Source organism: Mastacembelus armatus, chromosome 16, assembly GCF_900324485.2.
Source record: "Mastacembelus armatus chromosome 16, fMasArm1.2, whole genome shotgun sequence".
NCBI classification, from domain to species: domain Eukaryota; kingdom Metazoa; phylum Chordata; class Actinopteri; order Synbranchiformes; family Mastacembelidae; genus Mastacembelus; species Mastacembelus armatus.
In genome coordinates, this window is record NC_046648.1 from 15,297,720 (window position 1) to 15,317,629 (window position 19,910).

The 19,910-nt window shown below is 39.8% G+C and overlaps 2 protein-coding genes across 6 annotated transcripts; both read left to right on the forward strand.

The window, feature by feature from the left end:
- Positions 1-166: 166 nt before the first annotated feature.
- On the forward strand, positions 167-11,001 carry pip5k1ab (phosphatidylinositol-4-phosphate 5-kinase, type I, alpha, b). 5 transcript variants are annotated; one of them, XM_026317036.1, is made up of 17 exons: positions 167-202; positions 2,117-2,155; positions 3,271-3,305; positions 3,711-3,803; positions 4,021-4,151; positions 4,241-4,358; positions 4,568-4,720; positions 4,894-5,193; positions 6,100-6,335; positions 6,457-6,540; positions 6,655-6,703; positions 6,883-6,967; positions 7,072-7,239; positions 7,333-7,465; positions 7,545-7,607; positions 7,712-7,811; positions 7,935-11,001. In XM_026317036.1, the coding sequence occupies exons 3-17, from the start codon at positions 3,291-3,293 to the stop codon at positions 7,935-7,937; spliced, it is 1,731 nt and encodes a 576-aa protein (XP_026172821.1). In that variant the 5' UTR covers positions 167-202; positions 2,117-2,155; positions 3,271-3,290; the 3' UTR covers positions 7,938-11,001. The 5 variants fall into 5 exon arrangements, 4 of the variants coding, with proteins under 4 accessions (XP_026172821.1, XP_026172818.1, XP_026172817.1 ...); XM_026317033.2 differs by lacking the exon at positions 167-202 and adding an exon at positions 507-739 and having other exon boundaries at positions 7,345-7,465; XM_026317032.2 differs by lacking the exon at positions 167-202 and adding an exon at positions 509-739.
- Positions 11,002-11,616: 615 nt separating this feature from the next.
- Positions 11,617-19,622, forward strand: LOC113136843 (26S proteasome non-ATPase regulatory subunit 4-like). The gene is made up of 10 exons (XM_026317938.1): positions 11,617-11,742; positions 16,255-16,395; positions 16,478-16,592; positions 16,935-17,021; positions 17,337-17,405; positions 17,512-17,727; positions 17,951-18,059; positions 18,177-18,311; positions 19,021-19,076; positions 19,174-19,622. Exons 1-10 carry the CDS (start codon positions 11,717-11,719, stop codon positions 19,336-19,338), a joined length of 1,119 nt encoding a protein of 372 aa, XP_026173723.1. The 5' UTR covers positions 11,617-11,716; the 3' UTR covers positions 19,339-19,622.
- Positions 19,623-19,910: the final 288 nt, after the last annotated feature.

Here is a 19,910-nt window from a genome sequence, read left to right on the forward strand (position 1 = left end):
GTTTGCATGTTTGGCTACAGTGTTGTAGAGCTTGATGGCAGTGAGGATTACCTCCTGTATCTTTCATTCCTGTAGCACAGTGAGGTGAGTCGTCCACTACAGTTGCTTCTCTGGTCCATCAGGATGTTGTGAAGGGGATGGTCAGTGTATTCCAGGATGGCCTCTACCTTTTTCTGTGTGCACCTCTCCACCACAGCCTCCAGTGAGTCTAACCTCATCGAACCAGCTTTTTGCACCAGTTTGTCCAGCCGCCTTGCATCCTTCTGCTTTATGCTGCCTCCCCAGCAGACTGCAGCATAAAACAGCACATTTGTTGCCATAAGTTGGTGACACGTGGGACAGTCAACAATGGATTTGATCACAAGTTTAGAAAAAAGCCATCAAGAAAGCCATAGCCCATAAAAAGTCATTAGTGGCTGTTGTATTGTTTATTAAAACGCATATAACGGGTTTTCAAAAATAGATTGATAGTTAGCTTAATTTAGTACCAACAATCACTTTTCTCGCTTATGAAAGTTTACTGCCTGATGCTTGGTTTTGGCATTTGGCGTGGTGTTTGCCAGACCGCTCCAGGCCCAAGCACCGATGCGGCGTCCGGTGGTTCCTCCTCGGGCCGGTAGGGGCGCTGTGGTGCTGCTGCCACACGAGCATCAGCCTTCAACTGTCGGCGCTGATGTGAATAGTCAAAGCATAATGGCGACTGCTGGAACAGCCGACTCGGGATCAACAGCCCCGACAGGTATCTAGTTGATAACCCCTTCTCCTTTAAAGTCTTCAGATTAACAGACCAGCAGGCCTGTGTAATATATTGTAGCGATGAAAATGTCGTGATGGCTCGACTTTGGCTTCATTGTGCTGTTAGCTAGCTAGCATCGAGGCTGTAACAAATAAACCGAGCCGTGGCTAACGTTGCGTTAGCTTGTTTATCTGCCTCGTTAAATCACCTTGTCTGCTATTGTTGATCTCAGGACGCTTTAATGAACAGCCAGGCAGATTTACACAGACCGATCTAATGATGTTAATAACATGTAACGTTAAATGCGTATTTCGTGACACCGCGTTGTGTTTTGTTATCAAGCCGGTAATTTAGTTCACGGTGTTGGTAACGTTATACTAATGAGTTTGCTGGAGCCCTGAAATTTATAAAATAAGAAATCGTTTTCTTGTCGAATAAAATGATTTTGTTGGGCTGCTGTTTCAGACGGGTCTGTTCATCCTTTAGAAGATAACAACCGCTATCCCCTCTCCTTCCTCGGCTTTTACACCCTCCTCTTCCTCTGTCTGCCTCTCCCCTCACATATGTGGCTTAGCTTTAGCCAGCAAATTCACTTTCCGTTTACTTTACAATGTTTCGCAATTGAGGCGATGGTCTCTTACATACAGGATTTTAATCAATAACACGGGCTTGTCATGATTGTCGAGTTAATTAAAAGGTGTCACTGTTCATCTGCTTCTTCCCTACGCTTTCTATACATGATGAATTGCCAATTGCCGTTCCACTTTTCACTGCTAACACGGATGCCCAAGACTGTACAAATACAACATACAGGTTTCTGTCAAACACACACACACTCATAGGTACTTGAGTGATGGTACCATAGTGTGGTTTCCCTATTAGTCCTTATTGGAACCAGTTTATTTCTGGCGTCTTCATAGACAGAAGACGATGTTAGAAGAGAATTTGCATCTCTCATATTATTGCCTTGTGCAGGTAGGGAGTTGTTTATTACATGAAGAGGAACAGATGGTTTTCTTATTGCTGAAAAATAATTAGTCTGATTCACTTTAAGTCAGCTTTTTATTAATGAGTTATATATAGGCTAAAAAAAAGTTGTGCTGTTTTGTAACTAGTTTGCAGTTTGTAACTGCAACCAAAAATTCTTTATATTAACTTCAAATCTGCAAGTAATTTTTGATAATTAAACTGAATGTTTTCTGGATAAAGTGACAGAAAATATAAATTTGTCAAAACATTTGCAGATAAATCAGTTAATTGACTTGATCGTTTTATGCACCAGATGAAGCCCACTTTCTCATATAGGGCATGCTTTACATTTGTGCAGTTATGCTTGTTTACTACGTTAAACCACTTCAACTACCATGTCCTGCTCTGCAGATATTAGGACTCAGTTTTGGAGGAGAGCAATACAGCGAGGTACTCGCATGGGTGTGCGTGAGTGTTTGTGTGTGTGAGCAGAAACAGCATGAGTAGTGATGATGGTGTGTTGTTTTACATAATGAGAGGGAATGTGGGCAGAATGATGCTCACTGTTTCCTGGTGGATTGCAGTGTGTCCTTGTTAACCAAGAAGAAATGCATGGCATTCACTGAATCCGCCCTGTTATTAACACTCCCATCTCTCTATCTGCTTAATGTGCATCATCTGGGTTGAATCAGTGTAGGGTTTTTACTGCTACTTTTTACTACGTGTATATAAACTCCTAATATAATTGTGTATGTATATTGACCCAAGGCACTGCGGCAGTAAAGTACATAGATGTTGTCACTGGTTACAGGGTAAGTGGTACTTGCAGAGTGGGTGTGATAGGTTTAGTTGGTGAGTTTATGTAAGGACAGGGGAATATTGTGATTAGAATTTCTTTTGTAACAGTTATGTGCTTCTATTGCAAAACTACTGTGTTGTTTTTATTACTCTGCTTACTTGGGAACATAGACCCATGTGTCTGGGTCATGCATTACAATTCTACTTCCTATCTTGACTTAAAATTTTACACACACTCAGAGGTCATTGAGTGGTAACGGCACAAACATAAACTTCATCTTTCATATTGTTAGCATGTTTATTATTGTGACATACCAAGTAGGCTGTGATGGAGAAACTTGAAATTGTGTCATTTGTTTGAAGTGAGTTGGTGATTGTAGACACAGATCCTCAGGGGTCCACTTGAATCTGGAGCAGCCACCTCAGGGGAGAAGTCGTTCCAGTTCACAGAAAGCTGGTCTTATCTGTGGCAGCAGTTGGTAACTGTGGCCACTTTTAGGTCTGGGATCATCAGTGCTGGAAATAGTGTGACTAATGAACCAGTAGAGGATCTCTCAAATAGTTATTAACAAATGCTTCCATGTTAAAAGTTGCCAGCTTATATACTTCAAAAGGATTTCATCCAGTTTACACTGACTGCATATATTGACATGTACATGGGTTTCATGAGTGAACAAGATTCCCCAAGAAGTATTTGTCCTTGTAGGTTCTCAAAAATCAGTGTCTTTCTCACATTTTTAGAAATTAACTTGTTTTTTTATTTTTAGGCACCAGCAGCATCCGAAAAATGGCACCTTCGGAGGTAGGAACGTCAGAAATTGTATCACCGAATTTAAAAACCCCTCTGCATTATGTAATGCCAGTGCTCATCCAGTTAGCTCTGATAGGTGATGGAGAACAGGGTTCATGCAGACATGCTTGAAACAGCAGTCAATGAAAGACTATTCATATTTTGTGAGAGTTAGAGACTGGTCTTTGTTATGTGATGATGGAATAATTGCATGGGAAAAAAATGTGCACCACACACTACATATTGTTGGAGAAGGTCAGCATCTTGTCAGCCAGTTTGATAAAGGTGCTCATGTGATAACATTTACCCAATGTGGCCTAAAGCGTAGATAAAATTAGCTGTATCTTGAGTTCACAAGTGCAAATGCAAACACATCAGGAATTAAAAATTTTGTTTCTTTTTGCCATGTTTCCTCAGATGCCTGGATCCTCAGGCACAACTCAGAGTATGAAGAAGACCATTGGACACCGGGGTGTTGAGACCACCACAGGAGAGACCACCTATAAAAAGGTTAGGACGGGGTGGGGGTGGTGGTCAGTGACACTGGTTTGTTGACACACACATATTGAGCAGCAGCGATGAAAAACGTGTTGGTGTATATGTTCTAAAATTAGTTTGGGAATTCCTCTCACTAGATGCCTAAGAATAGTAAATGAATAAGCAAAGGTCACAGGGGGTTGTTTGTTCTCGTACTTGCTGTCTCTGTTTCACTGTAACTTCTCTCTAGACCACCTCATCTGCCTTAAAAGGTGCAATCCAGTTGGGCATCGCTCACACAGTTGGCAGCTTGAGCCAAAAGGCAGAGAGGGATGTTCTCATGCAGGACTTTGTGGTGGTTGAAAGCATCTTCTTCCCCAGGTTTGTATTCAAAGCCAGAGTTTAATAAACACATTGAATTTTACATTTTAATTTCATTTTCTCTTTCTTGCTCTCTCATGTATTTTCAGTGAAGGCAGTAACCTGACCCCTGCTCATCACTACAGTGACTTTCGTTTTAAGACCTATGCTCCTATTGCTTTCCGTTACTTTAGAGAACTGTTCGGCATTCGGCCTGATGACTACCTGGTCAGTACATACACAAAACACACACTACCACATCAGCAGTTTGAATTTTGTGCTTTCCACAACCCACTCGCTGCCTCGTCAGAATCCCTTGAGAATTTTCAACCCCAACGTTAGCAACAACTGGTTTAGTCAAATTAGAATTGTGGTTATGCAAACATATTTGCTCTGTTTTGATTGGATACTAATGCAGTGTCCTGTTCCTCTTGAAGTATTCTCTGTGCAATGAGCCGCTGATTGAGCTGTCTAATCCCGGAGCCAGTGGATCCCTCTTCTATGTCTCCAGTGATGATGAGTTTATCATTAAAACTGTTCAACACAAAGAGGCTGAGTTTCTCCAGAAACTCCTGCCTGGATACTTCATGGTGAGCCTGGATAAATTTGACAGCGGGAGCCTGTTCAGCATGAGTGATTATTATAGCAATAACTATAATTATCATGAGAGTAGGAGGCTAAAATGAGTAGGAGCTCAAATAATTCCTTTCCAGTTTATGTGTGTCAGATATCTAATTTGTTTTCCATATCCTTCCTCTTCCAGAATATAAACCAAAACAAACGCACTCTCTTGCCCAAGTTCTATGGACTGTATTGCGTTCAGGCAGGAGGCAAGAATATCCGAATTGTAGTGATGAACAATCTTCTGCCCCGGATAATCCCCATGCACCTCAAATACGACCTGAAGGGCTCCACTTATAAGAGACGAGCTTCCCCTAAGGAGAGAGAGAAGGGTGTTCCCATTTACAAAGACCTGGACTTTATCCAGGACTTGCCTGACGGCCTGCTGCTGGAATCGGACAACTACAATGCTTTGTGCAAGACTATACAGAGGGATTGCTTGGTGAGTCACTAAGACATTAATCTTTCATTGACTGCTTTTTATTTAAATACCATGTGCCCAAGCTTTGTAGGCCACATGGAATTACATTGTTTGTTACTTGATGATGAGCTTCGCCATTGCTGGCAGTGTCGTCAACAGGAATTATGTGGGGAAGTAATTACTCAAGCTCACATGACACTGCAAATCAATACTTTGTTTGCTTTGAGGGATGGTACTTTTTTGGAATGATGGGATTAGACTGGTTTAGACTGGCATTTATCATTGTAGTGAAGCCAGGGTGCCTCGATGTTCTCTGTAATTTTTATCGGTCTAGGGGAAGCCAAACTATTTATAGGACAGAGGCTGCATCTCATTTTTTGACCTGCTTTGTGGTCAGTGTTACCTTGCTTCTCCAGCTTACTTAAATTCACATTATGATGTAGCTGTTCACCACCAAGTATTATTTTCTTAGTGTAACTACTCTAGGCTGAATTGTTTTATTTTATTAACCCAATTTTGATAAACATTATACATTGAATCATAGTAATTACAACTTCACAGACAGCCATATATGCCACTACTTGGATTGTCTTATTCAACATTTTTGAATGGTCCTCCTGTATACCATTTTTATTTTAACTGTTTAACTTCACATTTTACAAAATCTATTTTTTTAAGGTGTTAGGGTTCAGTGCAGCTTTTTTACAATGGTACCTCCAATATCATCTTTCCCTTCAATACTCAGTCACTGTCCACCATCAACTGCCAAATTAAGCAAAAAACAAATACTAAATAGATAGACAAAAATCTAAAGCTAAGCTTAAATATATTGTCTCGGTCTGTGCCTATTAAATAATGTATATGAAACTTAGGACTGGGCGGTAAGGTCCTATTGAACGTCATACCAACTTATTTTATTTTATGTAGCTTTTACAGAGTTTCAAGATCATGGATTACAGTCTGTTGATGGGCATCCACAACATGGACCAGGCCATTCGAGAGCGGGAGCGTGTTGTGGGCAATTCTGGGGACAGTGGGGGGTCAGAGGGAGCTGTGACTCCAGATCAGCGCCGGCCACAGACCCAGAAAAGTCTGTACTGTACAGCCATGGAATCCATCCAGGGGGAGGCTCGAGGGAAGGGAGCTTTGGATTCAGAAGACCAGTGAGTATTATTGCTTAGCTGATACAAGCAGAGCTAAATTTGGATATCAGTCCTTGTAGTGTGATCTGTGACTAGGATATGGCAGTTAAATGATGATGTTTCTCTGGTCTTGTCCTGCCAGCATGGGTGGTATTCCAGCTCGTAATTCTAAAGGAGAGAGGCTGCTGATCTACATCGGCATCATTGATATTCTCCAGTCCTACAGGTCAGAGCAGCCAAATCAGTTCTTCCTATAAACATGTCATGAACAAACGTCCCACATATTATTATCAATCTTTATCACTTGCGCTATATAATTTTATTATGTCTTCATATTTAGATTTATCAAGAAGTTGGAGCACTCCTGGAAGGCTTTGGTCCATGATGGGGTAAGATGTTGTTTCACCTGAGCAATTGTGTTTTAATTGTTCATCAAAGCCAAATCTTGCTCAAGAACATAGCCAAGCAAAGCAAATAGTAGTACATACTGCTGTTTGTGATTGCATTGGCTTGAGTGTCTTAATGTCTGTCAGAATCTAATGGCTTGGCTGCTGTTTTACTACTGTAGGACACTGTTTCAGTTCATAGACCAGGCTTCTATGCAGAGCGTTTTCAGCAATTCATGTGTAACACAGTGTTCAAGAAAATTCCATGTAAGTATGCATATAAATGTTTTTTTTTTTTTTTTTTAATAGGCTGTGATAGCATAGAAGTCCCATAAATTAATGATATCAAAATTCATGTCCTCTATCTTAAGTAAAACCATCACCATCTAAGAAGAGTCGTGGTGGTCAGGGAGGTCTAAGGAGGGCCCCCACCCTGGGAGCACCCACCCCACTCTCCAACACAACAGGAAATTCAGCTGTTGACTCCAGACTGATGCATCACAGCCAATATAAAAGCACTGAGTCAGAGGCTGAGAGCAGTAAGCGATGTTTAATTGTTTCCACACCACAGTTTTCCTCATGGCTCCGCTCAGATTAGAGATAATGGTGTTGAAATTTGCATTCGTTGTCAGGCATGCAGTCAGGCAGACCAGATCTTGTTCCGAGGACCCCTCCGCTAGGTGACAACACTGCTGACTGTGAGGCTAACCTGTCCACCTCATCACTGGGCAGCACAGGAGTTGCCACCACCTCTCCTCCCTTACGGTAAAGGTAACATTGCATAACTTTCTACTTCCAATTTTTCTTTCACACTGTTTTAATTTTCTCTGACTGTTTTCCACAGGTCCGTAGGAGTGGAAGTGCACAAATCGGCAAACACAGACCATGACCAGGGTCCTTACCACAGGTACACAGGGCAGTGATATGTCATAAAATAACACCATCCATCAAACTGTAACAAAGATACGTGTCAGTCATAGTGCTTCATTAATTGCCTGTTCTTTGTGGCAGTTTGGGGGCAGAAGGAGCTGCAGACAATTCTGGCAACCTGTCTGGAAATGAAGATGTGGTTTCACTATCGGACATCGTCCCCGAGACTAACATCTACTTTGTAAGTCTAAATGATGAAATTGTTATCTGTAATTGAATAGCATTAGCAACTTAACATTAAAAGTAGCCAGTAATAGTATTTCTCATAACTTTTATAATCTTTATATTGCTTTGGCCTTCACAGTAAAGAAGTAAAAAAGAAACATGGATGCAGTGCCATCTAAAGGTGGGGTGTTATCTGGAACGAGGGAACGTTGGATGGAAGTAAGGATGAAGAAAGTGAGAGTCACCCATCCACACTAGTCCTCCATTGCTCCTCTGTTGTTTTCTCACCCCTAAGAAAAAACAGGGATTGCTAGATGAAGCAATAAGGTGCAAGGGAGGTTGTGACGGTAAGGAAAACGGATGGAAAGATCAAGGAGAAACATCAGCACTGTCACTGTGTACGCACTTCGTCCACACCTCTCTCAAAACCCTATTGTCTTTCAAAACACCTGGAAAAAAGGTGTGTGACCCTGAATTGCCAACTCTTCAGTAGCTCCAACAACATTACATTGGTTAAACAAAGATTGTCCTTCATTTTTACATCTGATGCAATGTAAAATAAGTTGTATATTCTAAAAATCCCCAGTCACCTTGAGGACCGACTCCAATCGTGCCCACTTTTTGCCACATGAAGAGATATGAGTGGGCACAGACAGCCGTTCAGGAGGAACACCCAATAAGAGCACATGAACGCCATAGCCAGCAATTGAAGGAGTGAATATTTTCCTGTGTTGTTGCACAGTCTGTGGGTTCACATTTTCGTGACTCACTCTCTAGTATTCCTAGTATTCCATTTCCCCTCAGCAATCGTCATGAGCTAAGGGAAGTCTGAGCAATCTGTGGTTATTTTTCAAATCAACACTTGCTGCTGTTGACTCCACAATCATGTATGCATTTCTTGTTACTCATTTTTCGATGTACAGTATTTGTTTGACATCATGTTTTGATAGGGTGAAGGGGTGCGTTGAAGTAGAACCAATATGGTGATTTAGTTTCATGTTTAAGTTATTTTTGCTGGAAGCCTCAGTGGTGCTGCTAAGGTCAAAGTAGATCTTGCCACTGCTGAATGTACATTACAATGTTTTTCTTATACAGACTGTCTTTATTAACATGCCAGACCAGATTTGTACAGCCCTGAACATCTCCCCCTCTGATGTGACCATATGTGCTGAAGTGTGAATGACTACAGAGAGAATAGCTGTTGGCAGCATTGTTGGCCAGTAGATTAATGAATTAAGTTATTAGAATAGTTATGTAGTTATTTCAAGATACTGCTCATCATCTGTCATGTTTGTGCCTTTATATGTTTGTCCCTCCCCTGATATATAGTATAACTGACATTTTTACAGGTTAGTGTCATAGTCACACAGACAAAAACTTGCCTTTTCACTACAGCTGAAGTAAATCAACTGCCATTTGCATGTCTGGACCAACCAATCAGTTGTCAGAGTTGAAAGGAAGTTCAGATTTTAATGCAAACACTAGTACTATACCTTTGGTTATGTGTGTGACAGGCATTCAATAGCTTAGTTCATCAAATCAACTAAACTTTATAACTCTCCTGTCCTGTCTTTTAGTCATTTCTGCTGGTTACAGGAATGACACCCACCCACATCCACTCTTGGACCAATATTGTTAACAGTTTTTCTTGTTTGGTTTGTAGTATTACTCTTCTTTTACTTCGCTGTTCAAAAAAAATTGAGGTTTCTTGTCACAAAATGTTTTGTGTTTACCTCTGTTTAGCTACAGAAGTTGCTTGGCTGAATGTTTTTTTAAAGCATGAAATATTCCTGCTGCAGAATCATGAATCACTACCAAGTGTCTGTAGCAGAAGTTAAGATCTTGGACATCATCTCTTTAAATCAATTACTTTTTATTTTTGTTAGGCACATCTGGTCTATGCAGCAGAGAGGGAGAAAGAGACATGTGAGCTGTGAATATAGAAAGAAGGAAGGAAAATTACTTGTGGTCATCAGTGCACAGTTAAAGATTTGGGACCGAGTCTTTTGTATTATAAACCAGCCCTGGCACCAAAGAGAAGAGTAGTGAGTTCCTGTGAATGTTAAAGATACAGTATAATTAACATGCAAATTAAATTAGACACTCCTGGACACATGCATGATGTATATGGTTAAAACACTGGGATGACCTGTGTTGTAAGGATCTTAAACGTTAAACTGGATTTTTTTTTTTTTTTTTGTCTGATAGGCTGTATCTGATGCAAACCTAACCCTTGTAAAGATTTTCTTTTACCCAAAAATTGGTTTACACAAGACATTTTCAGATTTACCACCACATTCCTGTCACATTTCAAATTTAGTACCCATTATTTACCACTTTTGTGTAGTTGAGATGATGTACTTGAAAGTAATTACTTCTGATATAATGCTGTAATGTAAAATACTAATTATTTCAAACAGATCAGTGTCATATTTAGTTGTTTGAGAACCACAGCCACCAAAGAAGAACACTCCAAGAAATTCTTATTAGTTAGAAAATTCCAGATTATATTTTGTGATGTTTAGGTTTTGTTTTGATTTTTTTTTTTTTTTTTTTTAAGTTTAAACTGGCTGGTACTGTGTAATTGCTGGATTCAGACCAGTTGTGTATGTAGTTGTTATATACTACACCCATGGCACAAGAGAAACAACATTTGGTGCTTAAAGGGCAGTGCACTCAGTGCAGACACTACTATACATTTGAAATAATGCAATATGAACCACAATCTGCCACCTTTCAGCCCTAAGAAGTATATTTATTACCATGATTGAATGCTGAAGACTGAAATAATGTATTATGTACTTATGATGATGATTGTACTTATACTGTGTACTGACTGAAGGATGGCTGAAACTTTATAGTGTTCATTACCTATGAAGGAGGCTTTTTGACAAACACATTTTATATTTCATTTTAGATTGTGATATGATAGATATATTCTCTCCATGATGATTCTGGGTGGTGAGTTTACCATGCTTTTTCTACATGAATGTCTTGCACGGCTCGTGAGCCAACATTGCTGGTTGTCCTATATGCTTCAATTGCTATATTTTTACTGTGTATGAAATGTGCATATGTACATAGGAGTCACGGAAATGCCTTCTCATACCATATGTGCTACCTGTTCCTCCTGCCATGTTTGAGTTATGTGGTGGTGATGTTTTCATGTCTGATTTTAAAGGAGTAAACATATTTTGTAAATCTTTGTTTTGGTCCCCTTGTTTATGAATATTAACTGACTGCACATATGTGTGAATAATAGTGAGTGTTTACTTGAAAGTACTATCACCTTTTAAGTTTTCAACGAGATTTTAATCATCGCAAGATAACATAACATATTTGATATAATGACTGCTGCAAGTTATGAAACATTGAAACCCTGACCATACAGGTCCTGCTTTTGACCCTGGGTACTGATTGTTTTCCTGAGGGAAAATGTGATCCTCCCACAGCTGATCCTAGGAGTTAATGACAGACAAGAAGTGTGTGGTCCCCTCCAAAGTGTCAGTTATTCCTGATGACATTCTCTGGGTTAATCTTAAAGAGTACAGAAATCATTGCACTGCGTAGGAGCTTTCAAAGAGAAGATGAGTGCTTCATCTTGAGATATATATGGAATCTGAGTAGATGTGCCAGCTGTGAGAAACAGGTTTCTGATTACACAACACACACTTAACCTGAGACAGATGGTTACAGATCTGAAGTCTTGCAGATGTCAGGAATTTTCAAATTAAATGTATTGGTGAACATTTTGATGACAGGTGCTGACAGGTTCGAAAGCAAGTCTTTCAGAGAAGGGGAGTAAGCACCTTGAGCAAAGGTTTACATCCCTCTGGCTGCTGCACGTCGGGGTTTTTTCCCCCTTAAAAACTACAATACCCACAAACCATCACGGTGACGTAGTAATCCACAGCCATCAAGATGGTGCTTGAAAGTACTATGGTCTGGTAAGGAATTATAAATATGTTTAAGTAAACGTTTTAAATGCCGTCTTATTTCATAGGATATATTATTTGGTAAGTTGGACATGTGTTTTTTTGATGGCGCTTGTCTGACACTAGCACGGGTTTTGTGTTTGAGATGCTCGAACTATTCCCTGAGTCACTCATCCTAACGTTAGCTAGCGTTAGCCGGAAGGAGCTTCCAGGGCAAAGCTAACCAGCCGCTTTTTATTCCGGTTATCTAAATTTAAGAAGTTGTATATTTAGTAACAATAAACAACGTAACGTTAGTAACGTTATTTTGTGGATATCCACAGATTTTGCCTGACGCTAAATAAACAGCTTTAAATACGTAAACGCATTTGGCTAACGCGTTAGCAATAGCTAGCTGTAAGAGCATACTGTCATTATCAAAACAGGCGTGTATTAATAAATAGACGTCGTGTTTTAATTTGGGGTGCGTTCAAAATGAGTTATGGTTAAAACATGATAAATCTTTTTTGTTAGCATTATATTTTTATAGCTTAATTTATCATCTAAATATTACATTTTCCAAATGACACATTCATATTGATGTTTTTTGTCCAACCACGAGTCCAAATCAACAAAAATAAAACTGAACACTATCAAAGAACATAAAGCCACAGAGCTGAAATATTTACCGTTTCACCTTGATAAATAATTCAGCAAGTCTCTGTTGATTAGCCAGTTATTTGAGTGTCTATCCATTTTAATTTGTTTTAGACTATTAAGACCAATGGTGGGAAACCCATGTTCCTGGAGGGCCAGGTATGTTAGTCAAGATACCAATTCACTTTGAGTGAATTTCAGTTCACTTATTTTAAAGTGAACAGTCTTTGTGGTCCACCATGATGAAGGACATCCCAAAGCTTCTCCCTTTTTTTTCTGTCCAGTTAGTAGAATTGAGATTCACCATTTGTCTTCCCCCACTCTGAGGTGGTATCTCTCAGCTTCTGCTTGGAAAGCAAGCAAGCAAGGTAGTAGCCTATGGAAGCTGTTTGAGCATGAATCCCATATTCTTGGTATCAGATGTTCATTTCATACACCAGTTCAGTCTTTGTCGGAACTAGTTGAACAAGAACCCTTACTAGTCACACTTTCTAAGCAACTAGTGGCATTTCTGTCCAGCTAGTTCCAGGAAAAGAAGTACTTTATTATTCCCCAAGGGGAAATTCAATTGTTACAGCAGTAATTCTAATTTAAAGTTATTAAATGTAAATGTAAATTATATTAATTGATAGTAATTAATAAAGTAATTAACTTGTATGTAGAAAAGTAATAAAGTAATTATTTATTTGTGTGTGTGCGTGTTATTGTTTATATTGTGGAATTATAGAGTCTTATGGCTGTGGACACAAAAACCCTAATTTCTGAGTCTTGACTTTAGGAGGAATTAGTCTGTGGCTGAATGAACTTCCCACTCACCACAGTTCCTCATGAAGTGGGTGGGCAGAATTGTCCAGTATGGAGGTGATTTTGTCCACCATCCTCCTCTCTGCTACAGCCTCCAGACTGTCCAGTTCCAGTCCAGATTTTGCCTTCCTGATCAACTTGTTTAGTCAGTTGGCTTCACCAGCCTTGATGCCACCTCCCCAGCACACAACTACAAAAAACACTGCACCCGCTACTACAGACTGATAGAACATCTTCAGTAGCTTGTTGCACACGCCAAAGGAACAGAGTCTCCTGAGGAAGAACAGTCTGCTCTGTCCTTTCTTGAAGAGTGCATCTGTGTTGTTTGACCAGTCCAGTTTGTTGTTAATGTGGACTCCAAGGTATTTGTAGGAGTCCACAATCTCTACTTCCTCCCCAAGGATGGAGACAGGCAGTGGGGTCTTCCTGCTCTTCCTAAAGTCCACCACCTGTTCTCTGGTTTTCTTGATATTGCGCATTAGACAGTTGTTGTTACACCAATTATCAAAGCTTTTTATCAAGTGTCTGTACTCCTCATTGTTATCATTATTGATGCATCCAATGATTGAAGAGTCATCAGAGAACTTCTGGAGGTGACAGGTTCCTGAGTTATAGCGGAAGTCTGAGGTGTAGAGTGTAAACAGGAATGGTGCCAGTACAGTTCCTTGGGGTGCACCGGTGCTGCTAATCACCACATCAGATATGCATATCTAAGCGAACAAACTGTGGCTGCCCAGTGAGGTAATCTTTGATTCACTCCGCCGTGTCTGTGGGAACTATCATATCCTGCATCTTTGCACTTAGCAGGTGGGGCTGAATAGTGTTGAAAGCACTTGAAAAGTAAAAGAACATGACTTTCACAGTGTTGCCCTGCCTCTCCAGATGTGAGTATGCTCTGTGCATTAAGAAGATGATGGCATCTTCCACTCCGATGTGTCCCTGATATACAAACTGCAGGGGGTCCAGAAATTCAGAGACTTGAGACCTCGGGTGTTGCAGCACTATTCTCTCAAACACTTTCATGACATGTGATGTTAGCACTACTGGGCTGAGGTTACTAAGGGTAGTGGGACATCCTCTTTTTGGTAATGGGACAATACAGGAAGTTTTCCATAACTTAGGCACCTTTTTGAGCCTCAGAGAGAGGTTGAAGAGTTTCTGAAAAACCTCTCCAAGCTGCCCAGCACACACCTTAAGTACTGATCTCATCTGGTTCTTTTGCTTTGTTTGTCTTTAGCTAGTTCCTTTCTCACCTGTTCTCTGGCAAAGGCTGGGCCTGTGTATTGTGTTGATGAGGAGTCAGATGGTGAGGATAGGGGAGGAGTCATTGGAGGTGAGGTATTCTTCAATGTTGTATGGCTGCTGATAGAGGAGATGGCATCAGTGGGCAATGGGGAGGCAGCATTGGCAGAGATGTTGGATGGATGGATGTGAAGAGACCCCAAGGCATCAGCTAAGGTGGTGGAGGGGAGGAGAGATGGTGTGTGAGGACACTGGGTCAGAGTAAGAAGCAGAGGTGGTGTCAAATCTTTTAAAGAACAGGTTCATTAGCAAACTTTGAGTCTCCTTCCACAGCAGTGTGTGACTTCTTATAGCCAGTCATCATTTTCATCCCATTCCACACCTCTGATATTATTCTGTCTCAACTTGTGCTCTACTCTCTCTCTATAGAGTTGCTTTGCCTCCCTCAGCTTCTTCTTGAGTTCCTTCTGCACAGCCCGGAGTTCGTTCCTGTCTCTTGCCATGAACGCCCTCTTCTTGTTGAGGAGGCCTTTATGTCCTTATTTATCCATGGTTTATTATTGGGGAAACAACAAACGTTTTTGGATGGAACAACATTGTCCTCACAGAAGTGGATGTAATCTGTGATACAGTGAGAGATGCCTTTGATGTCATCACCGTGAGCGTCCATGAAAAGGTCCCAGTTTGTAACCCTGAAACACTCCTACAGGGCCTCCTCAGCATCCTTTGACCAAACCTTCATATACCTCTTGGTAGCAGACTGTGGTCTTACTACGGGCTTGTATGTTGGTACTAGATATATTAAGTTGTGGTCTGAGCCACCAAGCGGGGATCAGCCAGTGCAACAAAAAGACCAACATGTTAAACAAATATCTCACTAGTTGCACATAGTCGCTCACTAGTGTCAGACCTGCATGTTAACTAGTGCGCAACATGCAGATGTAGTGATCGGGATATGACAAAATCCTTCATTCTAATTTGTTGGCATTTTTAATTTTGGATTGGAGAGCTAATAGAAAGCCTTAATGCCCACCAGCCCATCCCCTCATTGGCATTCTGTGCTACTAGTTAACTAGTATTTTGGCTTTCACTATTTCAACTAGTGAACATTTTGAAACTTACTAGTTAACTAGTGACATCAAAATATGTCACTAGTACAACTAGTGTGGTTTGTACCTCACTAGTTAACTAGTAAAGCCTAGCGGTATTAACTAGTTAACTAGTGAGCATGTTGGCCCTCATCAGTTAAGTAGTGAGGATTTAGGCTCTCACCAGTGAACTAGTGCAGACAAATGCTGGTCACTAGTGAGCTAAACTCATGTTTGACTAGTAAACTTGTCACAGTTCTTTCAGCACACTAGTTAACTAGTAAGACTTTTAGCCTTGCTAGTGTTGTCCAAAGGGCCAATAGTACATCAAAAAGCTGACTAGTTGGGACTTTGGTCCTACTAGTGCAGTGACTGGCATTGCTAGTAACGCTTTACTTGGAACTAGCTGGACAGAAATGCCACTAGTTGCTAAGAAAGTGTGATTAGTAAGGGTTCTTGTCCAACTAGTGCAATCGCATGTCCAACTAGTGCAATCAAATGTCCAACTAGTTCTGACAAAGACTGAACTAGTCTATTAAATGAACATCTGATATCAAGGATATGGGATTTATGCTCATACGGCTTGCCATAGTAGCCCTTGAGGAACATGGGTTGCTCCTTCCTGGTCTAGATAAATAAAAATAGTCAATAGTCACTCATGTCTTCTGTCTCAACAACCAATATTTTTCCTGCAAGTTGGATCGTTACATTTTTTTTCTAGAACTAGTAATCAACACTGCTTCCCTCTTCTCAGTGTGGATAACAGTGAGTACATGCGCAATGGAGACTTTCTGCCCACCAGGCTGCAGGCTCAGCAGGATGCAGTTAACATTGTTTGTCACTCCAAGACCCGCAGCAACCCTGAAAACAATGTGGGCCTCATCACCATGGCAAAGTAAGAAACAATGTGCTAGTGAATTAGAACACGGATATAAAATCTGATAATATAATAACAAAAGTTTTATGTCTCCCTGCAGCAACTGTGAGGTGCTAACCACACTGACACCAGATACAGGGAGGATACTGTCCAAGCTGCACGCTGTGCAGCCTCGTGGAAACATCAGTTTCTGCACTGGCATCAGGGTGGCACATGTGAGTTGGTGATATTCATTACAAAATGTGAGGTAAAGTATAGCGTTTTCTGGCTCCAAACTGCAGAATACCAGTGTAGGGGCTTAAAAACAGTGATTAACTGAATTTTAGCAATATATGAGAGATCAATTCCTGTAAAGAGCAATAGACCTTTATCTAGAATAACAGCAAACATTACAGTAGGACCTTACTACCTCTGATATTAAAGGGTATTAATTGCATCTATTTTTTACATCCCAAAACATCTGTTTAAAAAGATTAGTTTTACTTGTCACAAATGTATTTTTTCAGTTCATATAGTATTTCCTTTTTTATTTTCATTTACTGTGTTTTTCTCTCTAGTTGGCACTAAAGCACAGACAAGGCAAAAACCACAAGATGCGCATTATTGCATTTGTTGGCAGCCCAGTGGAGGACAACGAAAAAGAAGTGAGCATAGATCTAGGTGTTTTGCATGTTGTCATTTGAGCAACATGAGTCTGTTGATATTTTTGGATGTAATGGTAGACAATAATTGTGATAAATAGTTAAAGGTTCACACTGTCATGTCTGTACATCAGAGCAACATTAAGACATAAGTAGTCCATCTTGATAATCTAAAGAACTGACACAACTTAACATATCTGCAAGTTGGGAACAGGCACCTATTTGTCTGCATAACATTAGTGTACTAATCTACATTATCTGATAGGGAACTCATAACGTAGTTTCTTTTTAAAACTGAAATATGTCTTTTTCCTGTAGCTGGTCAAAATGGCAAAACGTCTGAAGAAAGAAAAAGTCAACGTGGATGTCATTAACTTTGGAGAGGAGGTATTTTTCCATCAAAACTCCAAACACACTTGGCTCTTAATCTGCTGTTGATTATATAGTTTTATATATTTGCGCTGTCTACACTCATTCTTTCCCATCTGTGCAGGAGATGAACACAGAGAAGCTGACGGCCTTCATTAACACGCTGAATGGCAAAGAGGGAGCAGGCTCCCATCTGGTCACAGTGCCTCCAGGCCCCAGTCTGGCTGATGCCCTGCTGTCTTCACCGATCCTGGCTGGAGAGGGAGGTGCAGTGTTGGGCCTGGGTGCCAGTGACTTTGAGTTTGGAGTTGATCCTAGTGCAGACCCAGAGCTGGCCTTGGTAAGTGAGCAGGGGACATTTAAAGTTCAATGAAATCACAGCTTTTTTTTTTCTCTAAGATTATTTCATTGTTATCATTATTATAATACAGGCCTGATGAACCAATTTTTATTCCCCAGTCATTTTACTACTTATTTGAAATTTAAAAAATGCTTTTCTAGGGCAGTCTGCAAAAGCCATCAGTTTTAATCATTCCTTGATTTGTTTCATTCAACTTCTCTAGGCTCTACGAGTGTCCATGGAAGAACAAAGACAACGACAGGAGGATGAAGCTCGCAGAGCAGCTGTTGCATCCGCTGCTGAAGCTGGCATTTCCTCTCCTGCCACAGATGGTGAGAGGATTGTCCACTAATTTGATTTTCTATTATAGATGTTTTCTACATTGAGCAGACATGTTAAAGCTCTGATTGTGAGTGTGTTCACACAGCATTTTTTACTTGCTGTTTCAGAGTCTGAAGATGCCCTCTTGAAGATGTCCGTTCCACATACAGACTCAACACCTGCTCTACCAGACTTCAGCCGCATGACAGAGGATGAACAGATTGCTTATGCTCTGCAGATGTCCATGCAGGGAGCAGGAGCAGGTAAAAATTTAATTTTAATTTTCTGAATATGTCGGACCAGAGAATTTATGATTAATATGATTAATACAAACTGAATTATCAGAATTTATTTACCACAGGATCGTCACCTTTTTGTGTTCTATAGTCAGTTTTCATCCTATTAAGTTTAAAAAATATATTTTATTACTGATTGACTGATTATCACATTGTTCCAAGTATAGAAGCCCATTTAATACTTTCATTTTAATTCAAAAGTACTTGCATTATTTACATTCCTTAATATAAAATAAGCACAACAAATAAACAGAATATAGAATCGAATATAGAGTATATCTGTCCTTTATTATGTATATTATGACTGACTAATAGTGTCAATATGTAACTGCTGATTGGGTAATTATTACATGGGTTTGCTAGTATTTGTCTTATTGGTTTATTTGTAATGGCCCTTAAAGAAATTATACCAGTTAGTTGTTGCCTCCTATACATTCCCACATATTTTACTTTTGATAAACCACTAAACAGTGGGCTTGAGCAGTTTTTGTTAGTCTGCCTTCCATATTTGCAGTATATTTGATATGCAGTGCAGTATGAAAGTTTTTACATGAAATAACATGCCATTGTTCTCATTGTTTAAATGACTTATGTTTTTGGACAGCAACACACCCAGCTACATATATTCCAGGTTAAAACCCTACCCACAATTTTTGTTCAATTTTTTTTCCTCCAGAGTTTGGTGCTGAGGACATGGACACTGGGGCTGACATTGAATCTACTGAGGCAAAGGTAACACAAACTTTACAGTATTTCTCATTTGTTATTTTTGTTACATTGAAAAGGCCTTGATTAAGATTAGTTATAATATGTCATTACCTGGGTCTAGGATGAAGAGGACTACGATGTTATGCAAGATCCAGAGTTCCTGCAGAGCGTCCTGGAAAACCTTCCTGGAGTCGACCCCAACAATGAGGCCATTCGTAACGCCATGGGCTCTCTGGCTTCACAGTCTAAACCAGACCCCAAGAAGGATGAAGAAAAAAAGAAATAAACATTCAGGAACTAAATATATGACAAATAAAAAAGACCTGAGAATTGCACTGCATGTGTTATTCACAGTAACATTGTTATTCTCCTACAACATTAATTTTGTTAATATCTTGTTTATGGAGCTCTGTAAACTGAAAACAGCTTTTTCTGAATTTAGGAGTTAATCTAATTGCAACATTTTTGTGTCAAGCAATATGGTTACTTTTTAATTTGTTTTTGTGTGTGTGATTTAACAACTTAGTAATATGGGCACATTTCCTCAATAAAATGACAGAATATAAGGTAGTATCTCATCTACTGCTTTATTTTAAAATCATGGTACAATAAAATAAATTTTCACTTATCTGTAAAACTACTTTGGAGAACTGTAAAATAAGACGTAATAAAAACATGATGCATAGTACAATGATACATCGGGGCTAAAACCCTAGGCTTACATTTACACAATTTTAATAGCTTTCTTGTTTGTAGCAGAATACTCAAGAATTTACTATTGTAAACAAAATGACCCAGGATAAGAAAGTCCTTATAATCTTTGCTGAGTGATGAATTATAATGGAAAAACAAGTTTGC